Source organism: Colletes gigas, unplaced genomic scaffold (genome assembly GCF_013123115.1).
Source record: "Colletes gigas isolate AHSC1104 unplaced genomic scaffold, ASM1312311v1 Colletes_gigas_Sc00005, whole genome shotgun sequence".
Taxonomy (NCBI): Eukaryota; Metazoa; Arthropoda; class Insecta; order Hymenoptera; family Colletidae; genus Colletes; species Colletes gigas.
The window spans coordinates 7484242-7507369 of NW_025106634.1; the positions used below are offsets into that span (position 1 = coordinate 7484242).

Below are 23128 nucleotides of genomic sequence, written 5' to 3' on the forward strand. Positions count from 1 at the left end.
GTTGTGCACGGTCAGCACTTCACGCAACTTCGGAAAATCGACAAAGAACGTGAATGGGGGCCTTTCTTCTTGCTCTTGAACAGCTGAAGTCCGTCATCGCGTCAATGGCATACAATTTCGAATCTCGACTGCTCAGACATTTTTACGTTCCAACCCACATAGGCACATATACAGGGTGCTCGGCCACCCATAGTTAAAATTTTAATGAGCGATTTTAGAGGGCAAAATAAGACGATAATCAAGAATACCAATTAGTTGATGGAGGCTTCGTTACAACGTTATTAACGTTTAAAGTTTCGCCTGTAGAATGGCAACCCGCGAACAGCTGCGTTTGCGCGGAAGGTTGCGGCAGGTTCTCACGCAACATGACAAATCCTACTTACCGACATTATCGACAGCCTTAAATTTTTGTCCACTGGTTCCTTTGAACATGAACATGAGCAAAGTCTACTTTTCACGTATGAGTATAAATTCAATCAGCTATTTATACTCAATCGTATTGACAATATACATGTGTATACATATATAAGAATGAGAACAAAAATTTCTTTTTTTTCTTGAAACTTGTATTTCTGTGTAAATTTTTTTTTCATTATGCTTTTTGCTTATACGTATGTGCTATAAAAGTCGAAATATAAAAATGCTAGGGCATTCGAGATTCGAAATTGTATACCTTCTTTCTCGATTTTCCCACTACTCCGTTAGATGCTAAGGAAGTTCGTCGTTACTAGTATCGCCGTCGATGCACTCAATTATGTCAAATCTGGTTACACTGGTCCGTGTGTCATCATAAAAACATGTTCTTCAATATTAACAGTTTATATGCTTAATTTTTCGTGTTAAAGTTATTTGATCACTTTTATGTTTTAATGCAGTTCTTGTTGTACGATACATGATGAATAACGTAAAATGTAATAAAAATTCGACATAACCATAACCACCTTCTCACGATCGAACAATCGTTTGATTGTATCATATTTATGTAGAGAAAAGTATGTCTGTAAACTAACACTATCTACCGTACAGAAAAGATAAATTGATATTTCTGGGAAAAAAGAAGGTACTATCTTATATATATATATATATATATATATATTTGTATTCCGTAAGCGTATAGATTGTCGGTGCTGCGGTGTGTGTTTCGTCACGTTGTAAATTATTGTTATCGCCGATTCATTACTAAAGCTTGCTGCTATCTAAAGCGGTTATGAATATGTATATTAGATATTGAAAATTTGGTAGAATTGTGTACACATAATTGTTTGATGAAGTCTCTGCTTTTGTTATCTTACAATGGGTAATCGTTTGAGATATTAAGAGCGTAATTAAAAACATTGTTTGCCAGGTGAATCAGAACATTTTTACGGTAAAGTATTGAAATGCCAAATTCATATTTGTACGCCATAAATAATGAAGGACGTGTGTTTGGATTATCAACGTCTGGGAACATGTGGCGGGAGTTTACGTACCTGGGTATTGAATTTAAACAATTATCAGCTGTACCGCATTTCATGTGGGCTATAGGCTGCGATCGTCAAGTTTACGTACATGTACATGGTTTGGATGTACCTATAAGGCTTAAAGAAGAAATATATGAAAATGAAGTAAGTCGATGGTGATGATTTTATTTATACTTTTATGTAGAATTAAATACATAATATAAAATATCTTAATAATTCTTGGTCCATTAAAGTAAAGTTCAGTCGTACTACATACATTTAAAGCAACATTTAATGTTTCCAGCGATGGCTTCCCTTAGATGGATTTAGTGGAAGATTATTACCTACAGATAGGTATAACTTTTCTAATCAAGATGGTACAGTTGACCGTAGTCGAGATAAAGTAAAGTTACCATCTATGGCCTGGCAGTGGGAAGGTGACTGGCAAATAGAGACTACATTAGATGGCCAACCATTAGATCATGATGTAAATATGGTTGAAATTTTTATATTATAACAGTGAATTTAGTTATTTTTATATAGGTTGTCTACCTCCACCTACACAGGACTTTTGTTTGTTATACAATTTTTCCTTTGAAACAGAGTAAACACTATTTGAAATAATTTTTCGATTAATGATTAATTTGGGACATAATTGCATCTATTTTAATTTGAAACATTTATTTTTGTTGTTGTGTTCTTTATATGTTTCTGTTTGTATGTAGATTTATTGTCTGTTGTCAACTTTGAAACAAAGTGTGTCTGTACTGGTCACAGAGAATCTGATATTTTGATAGGGATGGACATATGCGGTTGATTTTCCAACTACATATACCACAAAAAAACAATGGAAATCCTGTGTCAGAAGACGAAAATGGGTTCGGTATAGGAGATACAGTGCCATGAATTCGTGGTGTGCTATTGCACCTCTACATAAAGATCCAACAGAGGTAAAACATTTACAAAAATTGTTACTTCTTTTTTACACTGTTATATTACGTGTTGCAATATGTTTTCAGGAACCGTTTATTGATATATCTGTGGGTGGAAACCAAATGCCTGGAGGTAATCCTGGATGCCTACTAGTCTGGGCAGTAACCGCTCATGGAAGGGTATAACTTTAAAAAAAATTCTACTCAAGCATTTTCATAAATCGGAGAGTTACATGACCTGTGCCCACTTAAGCGTCCGTGGCCGGTCCCGAGCGCGGACACTTAAGTAGGCACTATTGTAGTTCTGTTTACTGCAATAATTATGATTTAAGAAAAGTAAAATATCTAGTTAATGAGAACTATAAATAAAATGTAGGTAATGTTTCGCGTTGGTACCAGTACAACATGCCCTGAAGGGCAAAGATGGAGCGCTATAAAATTAGCCACTGGTTACGAGGTATGTCAAATCAGTGTCGGAATAACCGGTCTTGTGTGGGCTGTGTTAATGATTGGTAAAGCACTGGTGCGTACAGGTGTCACTAGAGAAAATCCAATGGGTATATAATTTTTTATATGAATTTCAAAATTATTGTCTGCTTTAACCCTTTGCACTCCGAGATTTTTGCTTAGTACGAGTAGCTAGCAACTTTAAAGCAATTTAGCGATGCCACCTCGAAAAATTAAAAGGTGTTCCTTTTTGCAGAAAAGAAAACTCATAATTTACAGTTTATTCGTTTACCTTGTTAATTCAGTTTGTTTTACCGTAAATATAGCTTGCGGTGCATTATAAGTATGTCACCGTAACAGTACCAGCGGAGTACAAAGGATTAATCATTTGGCAGGAATAAGCATAATTTACTTTATAGGTGAAGACTGGTCGGAGGTAGAGCCTCCTCAAAAAGATTTGAAATTAGTACAAGTTAGCGTGGGCACGGATGCTGTGTGGGCTGTGTCGCAGGACGGGGGAGTATGGTTTAGGAAAGGTATCAGAGGCGATATGAGTGGACTTTGCGAACAGATGGCTACTGGTACTGGATGGGTAGAAATGTTAAGCAAAATGTCATTAGTGTCCGTTGCTCCAAACGATCAGGTAATTTAATTTATCATAAACATGTAGATTCTTATTACAGTAGACTTTGTGTGTCTGTGTTTAGTCACATGGTTGCTATTGCATTAGGTTTGGGCTATTGGTCAGGAAGATCGGTGTGTATACTATCGTACTGGTATTACACGATCAGAATTAACGGGTAAAAAGTGGAGAGTAATAAACGCGCCTCTTCAACTTAGCAGAGCGAGTAGTAATGCCAGTTTATCATCGAATAATAGGCACAGTATGTGCGGTACTCCTCAACAACAGAGACATCAAAGCTGGGGATCGTTGGTATTTATCTTACCAGGAACATCTAGTGGACATTTCAGAAAAAAATTCGTGTTTGACCGTGTAATAGGAAAAAAATAATATTCTTTTCTAGAATCGGCCGCATAGCACTAGCGAGGGGACTACGTTGATCAGAGAATGGGAAGAACAATCTCATTCGGCACCAACACCAACATCTTTAAAATTATGGCATCGCTCAAACGACGGTGTTTATATTAAAAATCCACAACAAACATCATTCCAGGACATATATCTGAACGAGGGCAAAAAGAGGTAAACATACACAGTAAAGCCCTGCTAACCCGTTTAACATAGCTTTAGACAGTCTTACCACAAATTTTCAACAGGAATTATTTTTATCATTTTTTTTTAAATCACCACTTTTTAAATGATTATAGATGTACAAATTCGTTAGATATGGGTGATTTGACCGAAGCTAGTGTTGCGAATATAACCATATCGAACGAGTCACTGACCAAAACTGGCGAATCCATAATAGTCTCTGGGAAAGGGATGGGCAGTACTGTCAAGGTTAATAGAGAGTTTAATCACATGTACTATTTATCTTTCTTCATTGAAATTGATGTTCAAAATTAAAATAATATAGATCAATCCAGCTGCATGGAGTCCTGTTCACTCGGTCGGCTCTATGGTAGGTGTAGAAGCTCATCCGGAAACGGATGGAAGTATATTCGATCCTGATTTAACCAGCGATTCTGGAGTCTACGGAGAAGATGAAAGTTCCGGAGCAATGTATTGGGCCGAATGCGATGCTTCCTGGTACAAAATAGAAGCTGGAGCTTGTTTCGTTGATCCATCCAATCCTCCAAAATGGTATATTTAATGCTACACTAAATTCTTGATTTATTTCCTTATCATAACAATAAAAAAACCAGTTTACCTCCTGTTTTAAATGCGTAGGATCGCGGACACAAATGGCGCAAATCACGGAGATATCGCGGAGCCATGGAGGATATACGTGTTAGAAGAACTGAGGAAAAGATTACAAAAAGTACAATTTGACGCGTCAATGTATGAAAAAGCTGTTGAAAAGTGAGGTCTTGGAAATTTTATAAAATTAATAACTAATATACCGCGCATACGTACGATCGAAGAGTTTTGTATTTCGTAATGACCAATTGCAGATCATCTTGGGTAAAAAATGGTGATGCAAAATGTAAAATTAAGGGTAATACTTCGTACGAAGATTGTATTATTGAATTAGAGTGGATAAGCAGCGATAGTGGATCTTTAGATTCCGGGACAGTAACTATTTTGAATTCCGACGGAGCAACAACGATTGTAAGCCCTCGAAGACATAAATATTATCAGAAATTTCTTGTAAACGTCTCTCGATATTTAATGGTCCTCTTTCAGGTTCAGTTTCCTATATCCGAAATTATGTGCGTAGTATGCTGCAGCGAACCAGGTAATCCACGGATAGCAATTCATACTCCTCGGTTATCACGTTCTAAAGTTCTTAGATTACAGTTTTCCAGTGACACTGAAATGGAAGATTGGTTAGCGCATTTAACTTCAGGTATATATACGTATTATACAGGATTTGCTTATACTTATTTTACATGATATAACTATATAAATTTAAAAATGTCTCTCTTATTGTTAGTTTCTTGCCAAATGAATAATGTTTATGGAAGACCGGGCTCCAACTCGATTTGGGCTACCACAGCTTTAGGAGACGTGTACGTTTACGATCCTGCAGCCGTAGAAGTATGTTAATACACGATACGAGTGAAACATATTATGCAATAAAGTTTCACAGTGGTGTTTACCTTTCATGACTTGATTCTAGGAAAATCAACTCGTCAATAATACTTACGTGCACGAATTAGACGTCGCGGGGAAGGAGTTGCCGTTCGAATGTATATTACAAAATGGTTTCGTATGTGGTAGTTCCTTAAAAATGACAGTTTGTATCCACGATGATGCCTCTAGGTGAGAAATTATTAATATTTTAAACAAAATTACGTAAGTTATTTTTTCGTATACTTCCAAGTTCTTTATTCGACGTTTTTGAAATCAGGTTGTCATTTAATCTTGTCTGTTATATGATGACAAGTCTAAAACAAAAATCTGTGGTGGATAGCCATGATGTGGCATTACACTTTAATCCAAGACTCAAAGAGAATATAATCGTACGGAACACATATCAAAATGGACAGTGGGGCGATGAAGAAAGAAACGGAAATAGTCCGCTGAAAGCTGGTTCCGATTTCACGTTAGAGATCATTTGCGAAGAGCGAGGATATAGGATTTTGATCGACGACGCGGAATTTACTTTTTATAGCCATAGAATACTACCGCAAAGTATTACTCATTTACGAATTAAGGGATTAATGACATTGTGCAGTGTGCTTTATAGATCCAAGTCTGTACGTAATGATCTTGATAACTGTGCATTGCTGTGTAACAATTACTCTATCAATCTAGAATAAAAAGAAGCTGTAACATGATTATTATTCTACGTAGATAATCATCGATCCGATTGCAATCTTTTGGAGACAAATGGGCGGGCATTTGAAGAAAGTTGAAACTTGTACCGTTGGTGTAACATGGGGTATAGGTTATGATAATACCGCGTGGGTGTATACTGGTGGTTGGGGTGGCTTATTTTTAAAAGGTAATGTATTTTAATTATCAACCTAAACAGAGGCAGTAATATTGTTTATCAATAATTACAGGATTAGACAGCAATACGGGGATAAACACTATGGTAGATACTCACAACTATTACGTTTACGAATATCAACGTTGGAATCCGTTGACTGGATACACGTCTCATGGTCTTCCAACGGACCGTTACATGTGGAGTGACGCGACCGGACGCCATAGACGTACTCGAGAACATACTAAACTGTTATCGATGCACTGGCATTGGGTGAGTTCTATTATAGTTCGAATAGTACTATAAATTTAAAAATGTCCTTCATTATCATCATAATAAATTTCATGCCCATAAACAGATATCAGATTGGATAGTAGACTTTCATACGCCTGGAGGCGTTGATAGGGATGGCTGGCAATACGCCACTGATTTTCCTTCTCAGTATCACGGTAAAAAACAGTTTACCGATTACGTAAGAAGAAGAAGATGGTTTCGAAGATGTCAATTGACGACTAGCGGTCCATGGCAAGAATTAGGAAACACAAAGCTGCTCGATGTTTCTTTATATGTATGAAATATTTAGAATCTATAATAATAATAAAAATATAAGTAAATAACAATGCATTGTCGCATTTGTTAGGCAACTGGAAAACCTGGTACAGACGCTCAAGTTTACATATGGGCAGTGGCTACTAACGGTGAAGCTTTATTTAGGAGAGGAGTTTCGGAATCCTGTCCAATGGTATAAATACAAAAGTTTGTCGTCACAAACTTAACGAGGTAGTCAAGCTTTAGAATTGTAAATATCGACTTTACTTTGAGCTTATGTCCCTAGAAAAGAATTATAGCTGTTGGAATACATGAAAATCTCAAGAACGGTAGTTTGAAAATTTTGAGGCTTGACTACGAGCCTACGAGCCCTACGAGCCCTCGTTCAAACTATTTGTTTATTGCTAATTTATAGGGAGTTTCTTGGGAACATATACCGAGCGATCAAGCTTTAATAGGTATTTCGTGTGGTCCGGAAGGTCAAGTTTGGGCTGTAGGAAAGAACGGTTCCTCTTATTGGAGGCTAGGCACCAGCCCTGCAAAACCTACAGGTACAAAGACTATAACGTAAAGTTTCTACAATTTATTGTATTCGTCTGTTCGACCATGATTCTCATAAATTGTTATTAAAAATTTACAGGCGCACAATGGCAAAATGTCGAACCGTTGGCAGGCGTTCATTTAAAACAAATTTCTGTAGGAAAAAATGTAGTGTGGGCATTGGATACAACAGGTAGACTGTCCGTACGCCGTGAAGTGCAAACGAACATTTTCCCGGAAGGAACACATTGGCAAACACTTCCTGCAATGCCAAACGATCCTATTCACATAGGTAAGTCTGAAATTCTTCATTGTATGGAGCAGCGTTTCCCAACCTTTTAGTGTCCAATAATAGGGTCATTTCACGTTCGATCATTCATCATTCATCATTTTTCATCAGTGTTCATTTGAAAATTTCACATCTAAATATCTCGAAAACATTTTAGTATTATAGTTTTGTAACAAAGCTTTAAACTTGCGTTTATATAGGATTCCTTTCTTATCTAGATTCATAGACTGTACTGATAAAGTTTGGCACATAAATCCGTAACACTCTGTATAGTTAGATAATGGTCAGACCTAGCAAACGACGCATATAGTCTGTATAGCGCTGAACAATTTCGCAGAGATACACCAGTTAATTGCTTTCTGAAAAAATTCCAGACAAATGTCAGACGAAACCCCAAAAAGCTGTATTTCTTGGAAAACTCCGCAGAATGCCCTTCAAAAAAAGCCCTGCGTTGGGAAACGCTGACATAGACAGCACACCTGTTAATTTAGATACATTCTCTGACCCCTCTTCCATAGGTATTCTTTAGGCGTTTATGATTGCGACGTAGACAATACACGTTCTAGTTCACATGTGTTTTTTCAGATAAATTGCAATTTTGTTATGTGTTTACCGTAAGCTTGCAAATTAATTTTTTCTATCTTGCCTGCATGTTCTCTTTCGTTTGTTTTTTTTATTTCATGTTATTGTAAAATAAAATTCGCTCGTAATCGGTGTGTAATCCTACGTCGTCTGTCTTAGATATGTCTGTTATAAATGCGAAACAAGGCTTTCGACATGTTGCCGTTGCCAGAGAGCAAGGTCAAGTATGGGCGGTCTCTGGAGCTGGAATACTTTGCCGTAGAATTGGAATTACCGATCAGAATCCAGCCGGAACTGGTTGGGTCACCAGTATTGGGGTGAGTCGATCATTTCTATCACGGGTCAATGGTAATGTTAAATCACGTTTAATGTTACGATTACTCTTTTAACAGGCAAATTGGCAATATATAAGTGTGGGAGGACTTGTAAATAAAATGAAATGAACGATCCATTTTTCGATCAATGAAGATTCTTGTAATAAGATACACAAAGTATTATTGTATAACTATCTAGCAATGTGATATTCTAGCTTTCTGTTTCCACAGGAAAATTTTTCGTACGTGAAAGTGAATGCATGTGCATATAAGAGACATAAACATTTTCCATAATGTATATGGCTTAGCTTCGCAACTAAACTCAATTTAATAGCGTAAAAGCTTGACACACGACGTATCTAACGAACGAAAGAGATGTCTAAAGTATACAAACCGGTAACAATAATTGAATATGTAATATAAATTCGCTCTTTCTTTGTTAACACTTTGGTGACTGCAAGTTTCACGCGAAGATTGTTGTCTACCGTCGGACAATGATTTTCATGAGAGTTTCAACCCGATGAAAGCTCCCTGAATGTTTTTCTCGACTAAAAATTATAGGATTTTTACGATTATTTATCAAATTTGGTAGTAAAATTGTCCCGTATTGTTTTGTCGTCGAAACATTCCAAATAATATGCATTTGCATAAGCATTGGATATATAATACTAGCGACGTTAGAAAAAATAATAGTACGAAAGGTTAATTTTATTTTTTAATAATCATATACCACTATAAAAGCATAAGTTGATTGTACGTACCACTTGCCTTGCCTATGAATAAATTATTTTGATTATTACAGTATAGTAAAGAAAGTTCGGGATTTTAGAATGATAAAAGACTGCTAGTGGAAGTATTCGAAGATTAAAATCATGATAAAGCAAAAGATCGTGCATATTTTTATTTTAATACTTTCTATGTATTACGTATTCCATCTTATACTACAAATCAATTAAAAAAAAAAGTGTATTGTTAGGAAGGTTGCTTAGAAAATCGAAATTTAGTGACAACCACTAACGTCGAGAACGAAAATGGATATTTATAAATGTTTTAAACACATTAATTATTTACCAATTATATATGTATATTTTTTTTTTATCGAATCAATCGTTTAATGATCCTTTTAAAGAACGTGCTAAATAAGTGTTCCTGTAATGAATCAATTTCGTGTTATATTTGTAATGCGACAACCATACATTTACATTTACTACTCGTAGTCTTATTTAAAAAAAAAAAAAAAAATAAGAAGTATTAAAAAATTGCAAACGTTTATATTTTCGAAACTATAAATACAGGATATCGTAAATATTTACAACAATAATTGTGCTATATTTAGGTAGTATTTTTAAAACACTATTGCTGATGTATAATTTATAAATATTTGTTTTATATTAAGCTTTACTCTGTTGATAATGTATTCTTATCACACGACTGCCTATACTATTTAATGTATATGTTTCGTTGACAAATATGTATTAAAATAGCTTTCAAGATTTGATTAAATTATGTGAACGAATAAATCTGATTAAAATTCGACATTATATTACAGTGTGCCTAAGTGTCAAAATTATTATTTAAAAATATAAACATCCTTATATTATCATAATCGAGAAAGGTTTAAAAATAAAAATGTTTAAAAACTTATTAAAACTTGCTCTATTAATTTTTAATAAATAATTTTCGAACTATCTGAAATAAATACACGACAATATAATATAAAACAATATATTTCATTAGCGCCAGCGGCACTTGAACAATCAATAAACGTAATAAAATTGTTTAAGAAATATGTACATTATATCAGTATGTTACAATATATGTATAAATATAAAAAGGAACAAACAAATTTTACACGATCCTTATATTCTATATATATAGTGGATCAGATTTTTTTTTTTTTAACGGAATAATGTTGTGAGTATATTTATAAGATTTAATGAATTAACTTTATGACGCGCAATAATTTATGGATGGATTGATGTAATGTTCAAAAACGATCACTGTTCACTAGCGTGTTAAAAGTTTATGATAACAAGTATTTCACTTTCTAGCAGGGCTTGAAAACTATTATAATACAGGTTTAGGTTTTTGAAGCAGCTATGAAAAACTTTTTATTCCGAATAACTGTCACGAAGAATCCAAATTTCGGATTGTATTGGTTTAAATTAAAGTTCTTGCATCATATAGGTTTTATCTGATCAATCGAAAACAGTAAACGACAAATATTTATATTGTGTGTATAGATTCAGTTCACATGAGAGCTAATGCAAGAACTTCAACTTATATAACGATTTGAAATCATTATTTTCGGAACCTATTATTCAGCCCTGCTTTTTAGTAATAATACGTAAAAATATTCTATACCGTCGGAATGTTAATGTCCTTTTTTTCTAGTGACGTGCTAATATAAATAATACAGTTAATCGTATTTTGACACCGAAACGATAATCACTTCTGTAATACCTAAGATTTCTTCCGAGAAGATTTTGTTTTTACATTCATACCAAATATCACATATTACAAATTGATTATCAGAATATAGTTACAACTCTTACTTGATCTGTATATTTCCTTTTTATCATTTCAGCTTCCACTTTGTCTCTTTGTCCTTGTTCACTGTGTGATATTCCGTAAAGGAAATAAATACTGAAACCTGTACGGAATACAATAACAATTAACAACAAAGTTGTACTTACGTTTAATTTGCTTTGTTTCTTTTTTTTTCAATTGCTATCAGTATTTCATAGATACGTACCAATAAGCATCCAAATGGAAAATCTGATCCACGTAAAAGCGTCTAGTTGCAACATCAAATATAAATTTATGAAAATACTACAACATGGGAGAAGTGGCACTAATGGTACCTAGAAATAAGAGTAACGCTGGTGAAAAAATCGCTAAAGAGAGATTTTATTCATCATTCATTATGGAAACAAATTAGCCTATGTACCTTAAATGCTACTTCAATCTCTTGAACAGGTTGTCTCGCGATGGCCGCTAAATTCAATAATAATATTATCACAAGTATGACTAGTATCACAGTCTCTATTAGATTATTGCCAAAGGCATTTGCGCCTACATTATTAATAAATAACGCAATAACAAATACCATAATACCTGCAATAACAATAAGACACTATATAAAAGTATATATCGGCCATGTTAGAAACTCTGAATAAGAATTTGAGTGATATAACTTACACAATATCGCAATACCGTATTTTGCAATTTTCGTAGAGATCTCATTTATCTCTTTTTGATTGTGCAGATTGAACATTTGCTTTAAGACACTGACTGGTGTCAGTTCGTAATTATTCATTGTAGTCATAGCATGATTGTTAGATGTACATTCTTTCCCTTGATATCTAATGATAGTAAATGTGTTCAATTTATTTTTTATATTTTGCTTGGTATTATATTAGTAATATTTATTGCACTTGCCTCAATATTAAAACAGACACTGCCACTATAGTGTATGCCAATAAAGTGCCTATAGACATCATGTCTATTAGCTGTTGCAAATTAAATATGAGTGTCATGGCTCCTGTGAATAAACCGGAAACCACTGTTCCGAATATAGGTGTCATCGTTTTCGGATGTACCATTGCTAGTCGTTTAAAAATTATCCCATCGCTGCCCATGGCGTAAAGTATACGTGGCAAGGGAAACATTGCGCCGAGTAAACTTGTGCATAATGCAAACACTGCTCCGATATTAACGATCCACTTGATCGTTGGCCATCCGATTTGATCGAATACGTACGGAAACGGCGCGTCGACATCCTAAACATAAAATATTAGATTCTCCTGCAAGTTCTGTCCATCGATTTTAGAGGCCAAAATAAGACAAAAATCAAGAATACCTATTTGTTGATGGAGGCTTTGTTAAAAAGTTATTAACGTTTAAAGTTCCGCTAGTACTGAATTTTTTCTAGAAAGTGGGTAGGATTTCGGGGGTATGTGTAATGACCAAAAATGATTGTAATTGACCCCCACAACCGAAAATAATTTTTTTAGAACGATTTGAAATTTTTTTTCCGGTCGAAAAATTTCACACTTTCTCGAATTTTTTTCTAGAAAGTGGGTAGAATTTCGGGGGTATGTGTAATGACCAAAAATGATTGTAATTGAACCTCGTAACCGAAAATAATTTTTTCAAAACCATTTGACATTTTTTTTCCCGATCGAAAAATTTCACTTTCTCGAATTTTTTTGTAGAAAGTGGGTAGGATTTCGGGGGTATGTCTATTCACTAAAAATGATTGTAATTGACCCCCGCAACGGAAAATAATTTTTTTGGAACGATTTGAAAAATTTTTTTTCGCCGAAAAATTTCAGCACCTACTCGATTTTTTTTCTCGAAAGTGGATAGGATTTCGAAGGTATGTGTATTCACCAAAAATGATTGTAATTGACCCCCGCAACCGAAAATAATTTTTCCAAAACGATTTGACATTTTTTTTCCCGGTCGAAAAATTTCACACTTTCTCGAATTTTTTTCTAGAAAGTGGGTAGGATTTCGGGGGTATGTGTAATGACCAAAAATGATTGTAATTGACCCCCGCAACCGAAAATAATTTTTTTTAAACGATTTGAAAATTTTGAATTTAATTGTTAATAACTTTTTAAGGAAGCCTCCATCGACAAATTGGTATTCTTGATTTTCGTCGTATTTTGACCTCTAGAATATCCCATGAAACATCTGAGGTTGACAAAGAGTTGAAAAAGGCACCCGTGTACCTGATCGTAATAAGGCCACATCATAGTCAGCACGGTGGAAATACTGAAATAGGCCAACAGAATTATAACTAAGGACACGACGATGGCTATAGGTATGTTGCGTTGAGGATTTTTAGCTTCTTCGCCGGTAGTGGCCACAGCATCGAATCCTACGAAACCGTAAAAACATTTGGCCGCGCCTATCATCACACCAGTTATGCCAAATGGCATGAATCCTCCCGATCCTGCATGTTTTACCGTGTCCGGTATATCAGTTATCGGTATTCTCCAATTCGCAGGATCCGCTAAAAATTCAAACAAAATAAGTTGCATAAAAAATCAGTTTGTTGATTTCTTTCTTACCTTTAATGGACCCTGCGACTATAATGATGACGATGGTAATTAAATTCACAACGGTGAATATATTGTTCAAGATCGAGGACTCTTTCACTCCTATGCTCAACAAGACTATAAGCAGTACCACTACCCCGAAAGCGAAGAAATCCGGATAGTCGGACAGAAACGAAACGTGAATAGGCATGACCGAATGAAGCGTTTTGCTTATCACGTTTCCTATTAACGCGTCCAGGTAGCTGCTAAGTCCTCGCGCAACGCTCGCGGTACCTGAACATCAAAACAAGCGAACTTGACGCGTCGTGTTGGATGGATCCGTACGATTCCTATGGGTTTATCAAATTAATCAATTTACGCACCGATCACGTACTCCAAAATTAAATTCCATCCTATGATAAAAGCAACGAACTCCCCCACTGTCACGTAACTGTAAACGTATGCCGATCCTGCCTTGGGGACCCTGGAAGCGAATTCGGCATAGCACATTCCTGAAATTCAAACGAACGTTTCCTTTACTCGTACATAGACCAATGCACTGGGTGCATTTAGCAGAGATAGAGTGAATTAGGGACCTCTAGTATTCAGTAACTGGACCAGACTATAACTCATTAGAAAAATTATGCAGGACGCTCTATTATACAGATTATATAGATTTTTGTTAGAGTGTTTCCAAGTGCCAACTTTTCAGCATTGCACAGTACATTTTCTTTGTTTCTTTTTACTTGATGTATAAAGTTGTCGAGCTAGACGATAAATAAAAATTGTACCGGCAAATGCGGAAGCGATGGCGGCTATGAGGAAGGAGATACAAACAGCTGGGCCAGCTGTCTCTCTGGCGATGCTGCCAGCGAGTATGTAAACGCCGAGACCGAGGGTGGAACCAACGCCAAGGGCAGTCAGATCGAACAGACCCAAAACACGAGCCAACTCCCCTTTGCTCTCGTGATTCTCCTCGATCCGTCTTCGGGACAGTGCCCTCCACAATCGACTCGCCATGCCGAGCCACCTTTAATTTAACGTTCTTCTCCCTTCTCTGAAAACAGGTTTAACAAAATTCCAAAAACCATAATCGGACACCCAATTCGATCGACGCACAAAAAAGCTATGCACGTTTATTCAACAAATCGAAGACTGATTTTTTCTTAATAAAAAATTTTTTGCTAATTTCTATTATTACAATTTTGTGTCGACTGATCATCGATACGAGGTTTCTAGTATAGTGTCTCTTTGAAAAAATATTCGCGAAACAAAGTGTGCTGCATCGATCGAAGAAAGTGGCACGGTACATAGTCTGAAGGTGTTATGTCTGATAAATATGCCAGGTGCGATCGAACATCTTGATCAATCTCCGATCTACGGTCTGATATCGTCACGCGACGATTTATATCATTAACAATTTCTGTGGAATCTAATTACATTTGCTTCTTGAATCTTATCTATCTCGCATTTTTTATTTAAAATTTAGCTATAACTGTTAGGCGTCAAAAGGTATGTTAGAAGACGTTCAATTAATATTTATATTCTTAGTTTCGGTTATTTTAATTAAACAGTTAAACACTTTAATGAAATGGTAACTGATACAGTAGATCACGCGCACGTGACAGTGGCCGACGTCTGCTGGCTCTCAAAGTCACATATACGTGACAGCGGCCGTCAAAGTGTTGATATGATCGATGTTCCTAACATGGCCACCCGTTATATCTTACGACTTAAGCGCTACAATTTATCGTTCCTAATTAAATAAATAGACCGACTAAGTGGAATATTTACTATCTTTTTATCGTTGGACGCATTACAAATATACTTCCAGTACCATCGAAACCCATCTCTCTTTAGAGTCGTCGTTACTATCTCATCTCGAGTAAGTTTCATTAAAACAACAAATCAAGAGCAGAGAAAAAGGATTTAGATAACAATGTAGTACGGAGTTCTGCACGCCGATAACCATTGTGCATGACTATCGCGATATCACTTTACAAAGAGTGCTGATTATACAGCACTGGAGCGTACCCGTGATTTGACATCTCATTTTTCATTTGTTCGATATATCTGTTGATCGATCTACGCGATAGGCCGAGGCAACAAGTTAATATAAAATAAATAATACAAGATGTCACACGTAACCGATAAAGGCTGTATCACTAAAGCGATTACAAATACAAAAAAAGTCATACGAGTCTAAAAAGTGCACTGCATCCTCTTTTTAAACGAAACTCTATAATTTTTGTTGCACTATTAGAATGTTTATAAACATGAGTCTAGGTCTAATATCGATCAGTGTAAGATTAACTGTTTAACGAAAAAGTAATTATGTTTATTTTATTTATTAAATATAATTAGAATGGTTGTGGTGCTCAGAAACGTATCGTTTTAGAGATACAGCTTTTCCCGGTTGCGTAGGATATTCTATATTTATGCATTTCTCCACGATAGACGCGTGTAAATATTAAACACCGTTTATGATAATAATGACGCCTCGTCGTAACGAGGGAACACCAATTGTGTAAAAGCAAAGCTCGACAATTAATAGATGGGACGATCAACGCGACAGATTAATAAATTTTCACGATCGTGCCTGTTATCGTGCATTATCTATTCTTTGAAACTAACGAATAGGGATTAGTATACGAGAGGATGATATGGGTAGAAAATTCCGATGATAGATAACACAAATCACAAACTCTTGACAGCTTCGATAATTATCCTTATTGATCGTTTTCTTTCGAACGATGCACATTGAAAAACGCGATAAAAAATAGTTTCTTACTCAAATCATATACTTATCCCTTACGTTAAATATAATTCTAATTATTTTATTAAATATATATATTTTTAGCGTCTTCTCATTATTGTATATGATTTTAAAATCATGCAGAATAACAGAGGGTTAAAATATTTTTGACTGTGGAGAAAATGGTTGCATTGCTACGGTTCGCCGACATGATAATGAATCCTTCATGCAAATTGGTCCTCGGGCAAAAATATGTTCCACTGTTGACATGCCTGTTTCATTTTGTGTGAATTGCATTATTGAACGATTAAACCACCCACGTGTCGGTTCTTGATAATCTTATTGACATACGTTCAACTATATCTATATACACTGTTGCTTCACGCATTATCAGAGAATATAAAGTTAAATTTTCCAAAGACAGCCAGAAACGAGTGGTGGACCTTACGTGACCATCTAAAAAAAAAACACAAATAGTTATTCCAAACCATGTCCCCTTCGAAACCTTTTAATTTCAGACTAATTCATTTCTTTTTACATAGTGGAAAATTTACGAGTAATTTGTGTTTGCAACATTTGCATAAACAATCGTATTAACGTTGAGAAACGAAAGTGCTTAATGTTCTTAAGCGTAAGATTATCGCAAGAAAGTATCGACACCGCGGACGCGAATTACATTATGATTGATTTATTCCACGGTGTCAGAATGTTCGTTGCACAAGTACTTATGTGCTAACCGGTAAGATCTTTCTATTTTTTTTTTTCTTCCTCTCGGAGTCGTCGATCATGCAACGAAATTACGTTCAAGAACGTTTTTACGCGATAGAGCGCGTCACGTCTGTGCAGGCGTAGGAAACCACGGCGATCAAGGCTAATTTCCCGAGAAACGGGATATCAACACTTTTGCTGCGGGAAACGTTAGTTTCTCATTTGCAAGCTACGTGTACATTATGCTCCTTTTAAATGGCAAATCGACGATATTTCGTAAACGACCAAAGATGAAGAAAAAAAAATTACCTTTTTGCTTCAGACAAATTAAACTTTCACGTTAATAAACAAAGTACGAACAAAACGGTCTGTTCAGATATTTAGGCGAGAAGGTATCCTCCGACACCTTTGGTAGAAATAATGCTAATAGAGATTTTTCCTAAAACATTAAAATAAATAATAGAAGCACTAGCGTTATCTCAGTTAATTCACCGTCTCGCGACTAAAATGTTGCATACAGCGGACGGTTTTCAGTTAAAACGCGCAGCAATCAAAGGATTATGTGATAAAAGACGTTGACAATGTAAATCAGCCTGTTAGCATAATAACGGGCATGCTGTCATCGCGGTTCGCCGTTTTCTCTTCCGGATACCGGAGAGTTTCTTTTGTCCGAGATATTTTTTTTAGGACGGCATCAAGGATGTTTACGCTAATTGTACGGCCATTAAATCATTCAAGATGAGGACAATATTGTGAAATTCTTGCGCGTGTAGATCTAAATAATTGCTTCTCGTCTACGTGTCTACGTCGTAATCAACTCTGTAGTGTTGGCTTTTTAGAATCTGCGATAGTTAGAAAGGGAGTTTGGTGTTCTAGGAATTTACCGTTTCGTGGTTCACTTACAAAAAAAAACCTACCCACGTGCGACGCCTATTTTTCTATAGAATTTTGCACAGCGATAGGTGCTCGAAACTGGTATAAGTATATTCGCTCGTGGTAAACAAGAATATTAATTTAAGTAGCTCTCATAAAACTGATACCATAATACATTTTTACTTATCTGAGATCAATGTATTACTAACGGTCTCTACTATCGTGTATTTAATTAAATTGGTATACATCGTTATTTAGACTATCGGGGATTGTTAAATTAAATTATCTGAATGTATGTATGTGATACGTATGATCCCCAAGGTTCCCTGGTCGTTTACGTCTTCGCTATTTACCTTGATCTCTTTAAGCAGCGATCGTGATCGGTAATTGAAAAGAAGAATGGACTCGTCGTTACGTATTCAATGTTTTACGCGGGGGAATCCCTCCTAGCAGAAAAAATATATTCTAACCACACACGTGGCACGACCGTAGGTAAGATTCCACGATACTTTGCTATAATTGCCCGATATTCGCGATGCAGGCGTTTCCATAATTAGAGGTAATTATCATTGCCATAATGGAGGAAAATGCGTTGGGTTTCTGTTTCCTCGTCGATGCATTTTACGAGTAATTATATTTTATCGCCGCTGCAAAAGCTTGGACAAAAGTGAAATCATTCTTGCTCGGTGCTCGTTCCTTAACCTCGATTATTTTCCGCAGCCTCGAGTCCCTATCATGTACAATGTATATTAATGTTATTACATGTTCGAAATAATCTGACGATTTCGTGACCGAGCGACAAACGAAATATCAAGAATGAAAAATAATAGTTTATACAAGTAACACACCGTAGGAATATCCTCGACGTTTACTTCGTACACGTAGCTATCGTTTCATTCGAGTATCTTGATAATTCAATTCATATGAACGCTGCAAGCGATTATACATATATGTAAATTATTAAATAAACAAAAATCAATTGAATTCAACGATCAGGAACCATTATCTTTGAAATTAACAACCAATGTATAAGATAATGTTAAAAATACAGATATAAAACATTCCTAAGGTTGTTGTTCTTCTGATATTCATCGACCACTTGACTGTCTCGATGTTTATTCCACCTTTGAAACAGATTTAACATATATCTATTTATATTAACATTGCATTAGATTTACGAGCATTTAAACCTAGTGTTAAAAGATAGTTTGGCGTATTGTTGTGTATGTATACGTAAGTGAGAAACGACGTAAGTCAGAGTATGACAGTAACCGGATATGGTTTTCAATACGTCGCACGAGTCTTGGCGTATTTTTAAGTCGACGTGGATCTAATTATCCGAGAAAATTGCTTACCGGTTTTACGAGCATTCGACCGAAATTTACGGATCTCCAGTGACATTGGCATAAAGGGGAGCCAAACAAAATGTGTGCTACCGGCGACTGGTCAACGCGACAAGGTTACAGACCAATTAAGGCGACACATCGTAGTGCCGTGTCCCCATTGCACGATTCCCCTCGAACCATCCACGATATAATCCCTTTATTTACAATATGCACGCGGGCCAATTACCAATTTTAACAATCACCGAACATGACACTCTTCGACGCGTTTCGGCGATTCGCTTCTCCGCCGATGTCCTGCAAACGTGCATATGCGCCATAGACATTGATTTCATATATCGTAAGTACATAGTAAGTAGACAAGAACAATAACTAATAATACTCAATCTCGTAAATAATTCCGAGGTAGATAAATTGACGCTGGGTGAAAAATTTCTTCCTACAGTCCTGACCGTGATCCGAGTCCTAATTCGCGTCTGTTTATGTCACGAGCAAAGTGCATGACCTTCGAGCCGCCAATTTAACTGTAACTGCGTATACTGATTGATTTTTACGCATTTGTCCCGAAAAATATTGGGTCTCTGACAATAATATGTTATGTACTCTGGCTAAAAGAGTTATCGAAACTTACCAGTATACAAAGTTACATATCTGCTTTGATGTCTGAAGACATTTACGAACTTCCTGTATCGTAAAGACTACTGTACAGCATTGACTTTTACGCCGACAACATGTTTTACGGGATGATAGCTTGAAAACCAGAAGCCAATAAATGTGATTTTGTCACTAGACGGTTAACGCGTTCCCTGTCGCGTGGGTTGTATGCTCCCCACGTTGAGCTTTCCGTTTCACGCCGCTTCGAATCTTCGCCATTGAATTACAATGGGTAATTGTGGGACACGTGCGAACCGGGCGGTGTGAACGGAACCAATGAATAGTAATAAAAGTAAGTTTGCAAATTATTTGGGATAAATGTCCGGAGTACGTTGTAGTAAAATAACCTAAGAAAAGGCATGAGTCAGAATTCGAAGGTTAAGAATACTTTGAACGTAGTTACATGGAATTGCGGAATTTAGAAAGTAATTATTCCTTGTTCCTCAAAGTCAAAAAATGAAATAAGCATAGCACACATCCACACGAATTATGAAATAATTATGAAACTTTACAAAGTGTCTTTCCACACCTTTGGTAGATGTTGCAATAAAATTTCGTCGATTAAACTTAATTAAAGAAAAACTAATTATCGAACTACCGAATTGCTTCGATTTAGTTCTGTTAACAATGAAATCATCAGAGCTGAACGAAAATCCGGATTATAGAGACTGGACTAAATCCATTATCCCTCCTACTATTCTTATTTCCGACACGCTTCGACAATGTTTCATACACGAACGCATCGCGCCGATCGTCGAAAGCTTTTTCAAAACAACTGCACGATAAAAACATAATATTTAAACAACAATCGAAGCGAATAACAAGCGCACGATGCTAGACCCCGTCGTACCGATTAACCAACAATTGTCTCAGTAATTTTTCTCTATGTATACAAATCTCGTTGCATACACTCATCCGTGAAAATATTCGACCACTTACATTTACACCGTTCAACTAATAAAATACACCGAACCATTTGATACCATATGATTACATATAACAAGGGATGGGACCTAAGACTACATAAGCGAAATTAGATAATGTACAGAGTGAGTCACGCAACTTGTAATTTTCTTGTAAACTATTTGTAAACTGGATCACAATTTGAATCAATGGGGGCTGATCAGTCCCAGAAAGAAATACGTATAGACTTGCGTTGCTGATTATTAATCGAATAAGTCGTATGTTATAAATGCAAGCGTTCAAATACTTTCGTGTACGAGTGTACGTATGGAAGGAACAGTTACTATGTTTCGATCACGTGACCGTGTAACGTCGGTTCGTTACTCGTTGATCCTTGAAATCAACGAATCTGACATTTTATGCTAAAAGCAGGAACTGGATATATTTTTACTTCCGTGGCCATTATAAATCACGAGACGCGTTCAGATACTTTTATGCCATACACGTGCATCGTGTAAATACCTGCTGACACGATATCGAGCACGTTAAACACGAGGTATGAAAAAGGGAACAGAATTGAACGTAAACTTGAAACGTCGCGAGTAGAACGAGCACGGGGATAAACTTGCTTCGTTCTAGGAATGGTAAATTATCGTTACACCGCGGCGAGGAAAAGTTACGAAGTCGCAGGAAAATGTCGTAAGACTAATTCTCTTGCAAGACTCCCTTTTTGAGATATTTCTCCTTGCCAGGATATCAAATGTTGTACACGCAACCAGTTTATTGCTACGCGGCCTGAAAGCAATAATGAAAGAGAAAGGAATTCTTTCAGTGCCCGCGCAGCACAATTGTAATAAATCAACAGACACATCGTTTTAACGCTATCTCAATGGGCGAAATTAATTATTTAAGCAAATCTATACTTTCGTACATATTTCGTTTGCTTAATTCCATTTTGTTTCGAGCACTTGAATATCTAATTAAAAATTGTAAAAATCTAATTAAATCTTGGGATGAAAATATGATCTATTCAGCCGTTTAGATGGAATCGTGTTAATAAAAAAAAAATTTCATTGAAACATATTTTCCGTAAAAAAAAAAAAGGTCAACGAATATATTGTTTTTCTAGAAAACTTTCGGGCTCGATAGAAAAATAATTTATTTCAGTATCGCCTTTTTGTTTGGTTGCATAATTAAGGCCGTCAACACACAATGATAGACCGGTGAAATTGTTCAAAATTTCAAAATGCTCAGTTTTCAATTATTTTTTACCGCTCTTAATATTACGGTTAACAGTTCCAGTACTTTCACTAATTTGCAAATTCTAAAAACGCACTTGACTTATCGTTGTATGAATATTTTTATCGAACCAATAAAATATTTCGCTTTTGAGAGTTGACCATTTTTGCTACGAATTATAGCAATGTATGCACACGTACGACACTTAACATATGCACACGAGCACGTGTGTTTGTGTACACTAGCCTGCGAAACATTACTGTTGCGTTAAAGTTTACCTATAAAAAAGACAAACAAATAATGACCAAGCGACTTTCCAATAAAAACGTATATAAGGTATACTGGAAACAATTGCCAGTAAAAATACTAAAGATTTGGAATACTCATTGGGTTTACTGAAATTATACTATAATTTTTTTAAAAGATACATTCAATTATTTAATATTGCTTGTCCGGTCGCGGAAACTTTTAAACGAGACACAGGGAATGTTAAAAAAAGCCCTGTTGGATTTTTGTTACTCGATTTCGCATAAATGTGTCCGTAACGGCGCGTACAATGTGGTCTTACCTGATTCCGGAGATGCGTGTCGCAAGGGAAAACGTCTCACGCACAAAGACACTTTATCCAGACAGGATGGACATACGTAACTGAATCGGAAGTAGGTCGACACCGTGGAACCGGTCGCACCGGAGTACGATCGCAAACTAATAATGTGCTCTAATATAACGATGCTCGCTTCTACCTGTCCGCTAGCTAATAAACTTCAATCACCTCCCACCATGATTTTAAAGCGGCCGCGTTAACGCTTGAAAAAACTTCAAGTTCTCCGCCTGGGGGAAAGAAGTCCACGTATCATTTAAATCCATACAAACAACTCCTACTCTTTTGTTTTCCTTTCGCTTAGGCGGATATCTCGTCGCGATTACCGTCAAACACGAAATTTCACACCGAAAAG

The 23128-nt window shown here is 36.0% G+C and overlaps 2 protein-coding genes across 5 annotated transcripts; one reads left to right on the forward strand and one right to left on the reverse strand.

Annotated features, from left to right (window-relative positions):
* The first annotated feature begins 753 nt into the window (after positions 1 to 753).
* Positions 754 to 5036, forward strand: LOC122395391 (tectonin beta-propeller repeat-containing protein). The gene is made up of 13 exons (XM_043392913.1): positions 754 to 1060; positions 1346 to 1604; positions 1744 to 1926; positions 2237 to 2389; positions 2459 to 2551; positions 2748 to 2928; positions 3238 to 3461; positions 3549 to 3752; positions 3844 to 4022; positions 4148 to 4280; positions 4357 to 4583; positions 4671 to 4807; positions 4895 to 5036. Exons 2-12 carry the CDS (start codon positions 1380 to 1382, stop codon positions 4804 to 4806), a joined length of 1938 nt encoding a protein of 645 aa, XP_043248848.1. The 5' UTR covers positions 754 to 1060; positions 1346 to 1379; the 3' UTR covers position 4807; positions 4895 to 5036.
* A 532-nt stretch (positions 5037 to 5568) lies between these two features.
* LOC122395393 (cationic amino acid transporter 3) lies at positions 5569 to 23029 on the reverse strand. 4 transcript variants are annotated; one of them, XM_043392915.1, is made up of 13 exons: positions 22741 to 23029; positions 16901 to 16908; positions 14489 to 14754; positions 14081 to 14209; positions 13731 to 13991; positions 13389 to 13672; positions 12091 to 12431; positions 11851 to 12014; positions 11600 to 11766; positions 11405 to 11513; positions 11205 to 11302; positions 9411 to 9422; positions 5569 to 5701 (listed from the first exon to the last, which is right to left on the reverse strand). In XM_043392915.1, the coding sequence occupies exons 3-13, from the start codon at positions 14715 to 14717 to the stop codon at positions 5576 to 5578; spliced, it is 1920 nt and encodes a 639-aa protein (XP_043248850.1). In that variant the 5' UTR covers positions 14718 to 14754; positions 16901 to 16908; positions 22741 to 23029; the 3' UTR covers positions 5569 to 5575. The 4 variants fall into 4 exon arrangements, with proteins under 4 accessions (XP_043248850.1, XP_043248851.1, XP_043248849.1 ...); XM_043392916.1 differs by lacking the exons at positions 16901 to 16908; positions 22741 to 23029 and adding exons at positions 19389 to 19673; positions 19759 to 20119; XM_043392914.1 differs by lacking the exon at positions 16901 to 16908.
* Positions 23030 to 23128: the final 99 nt, after the last annotated feature.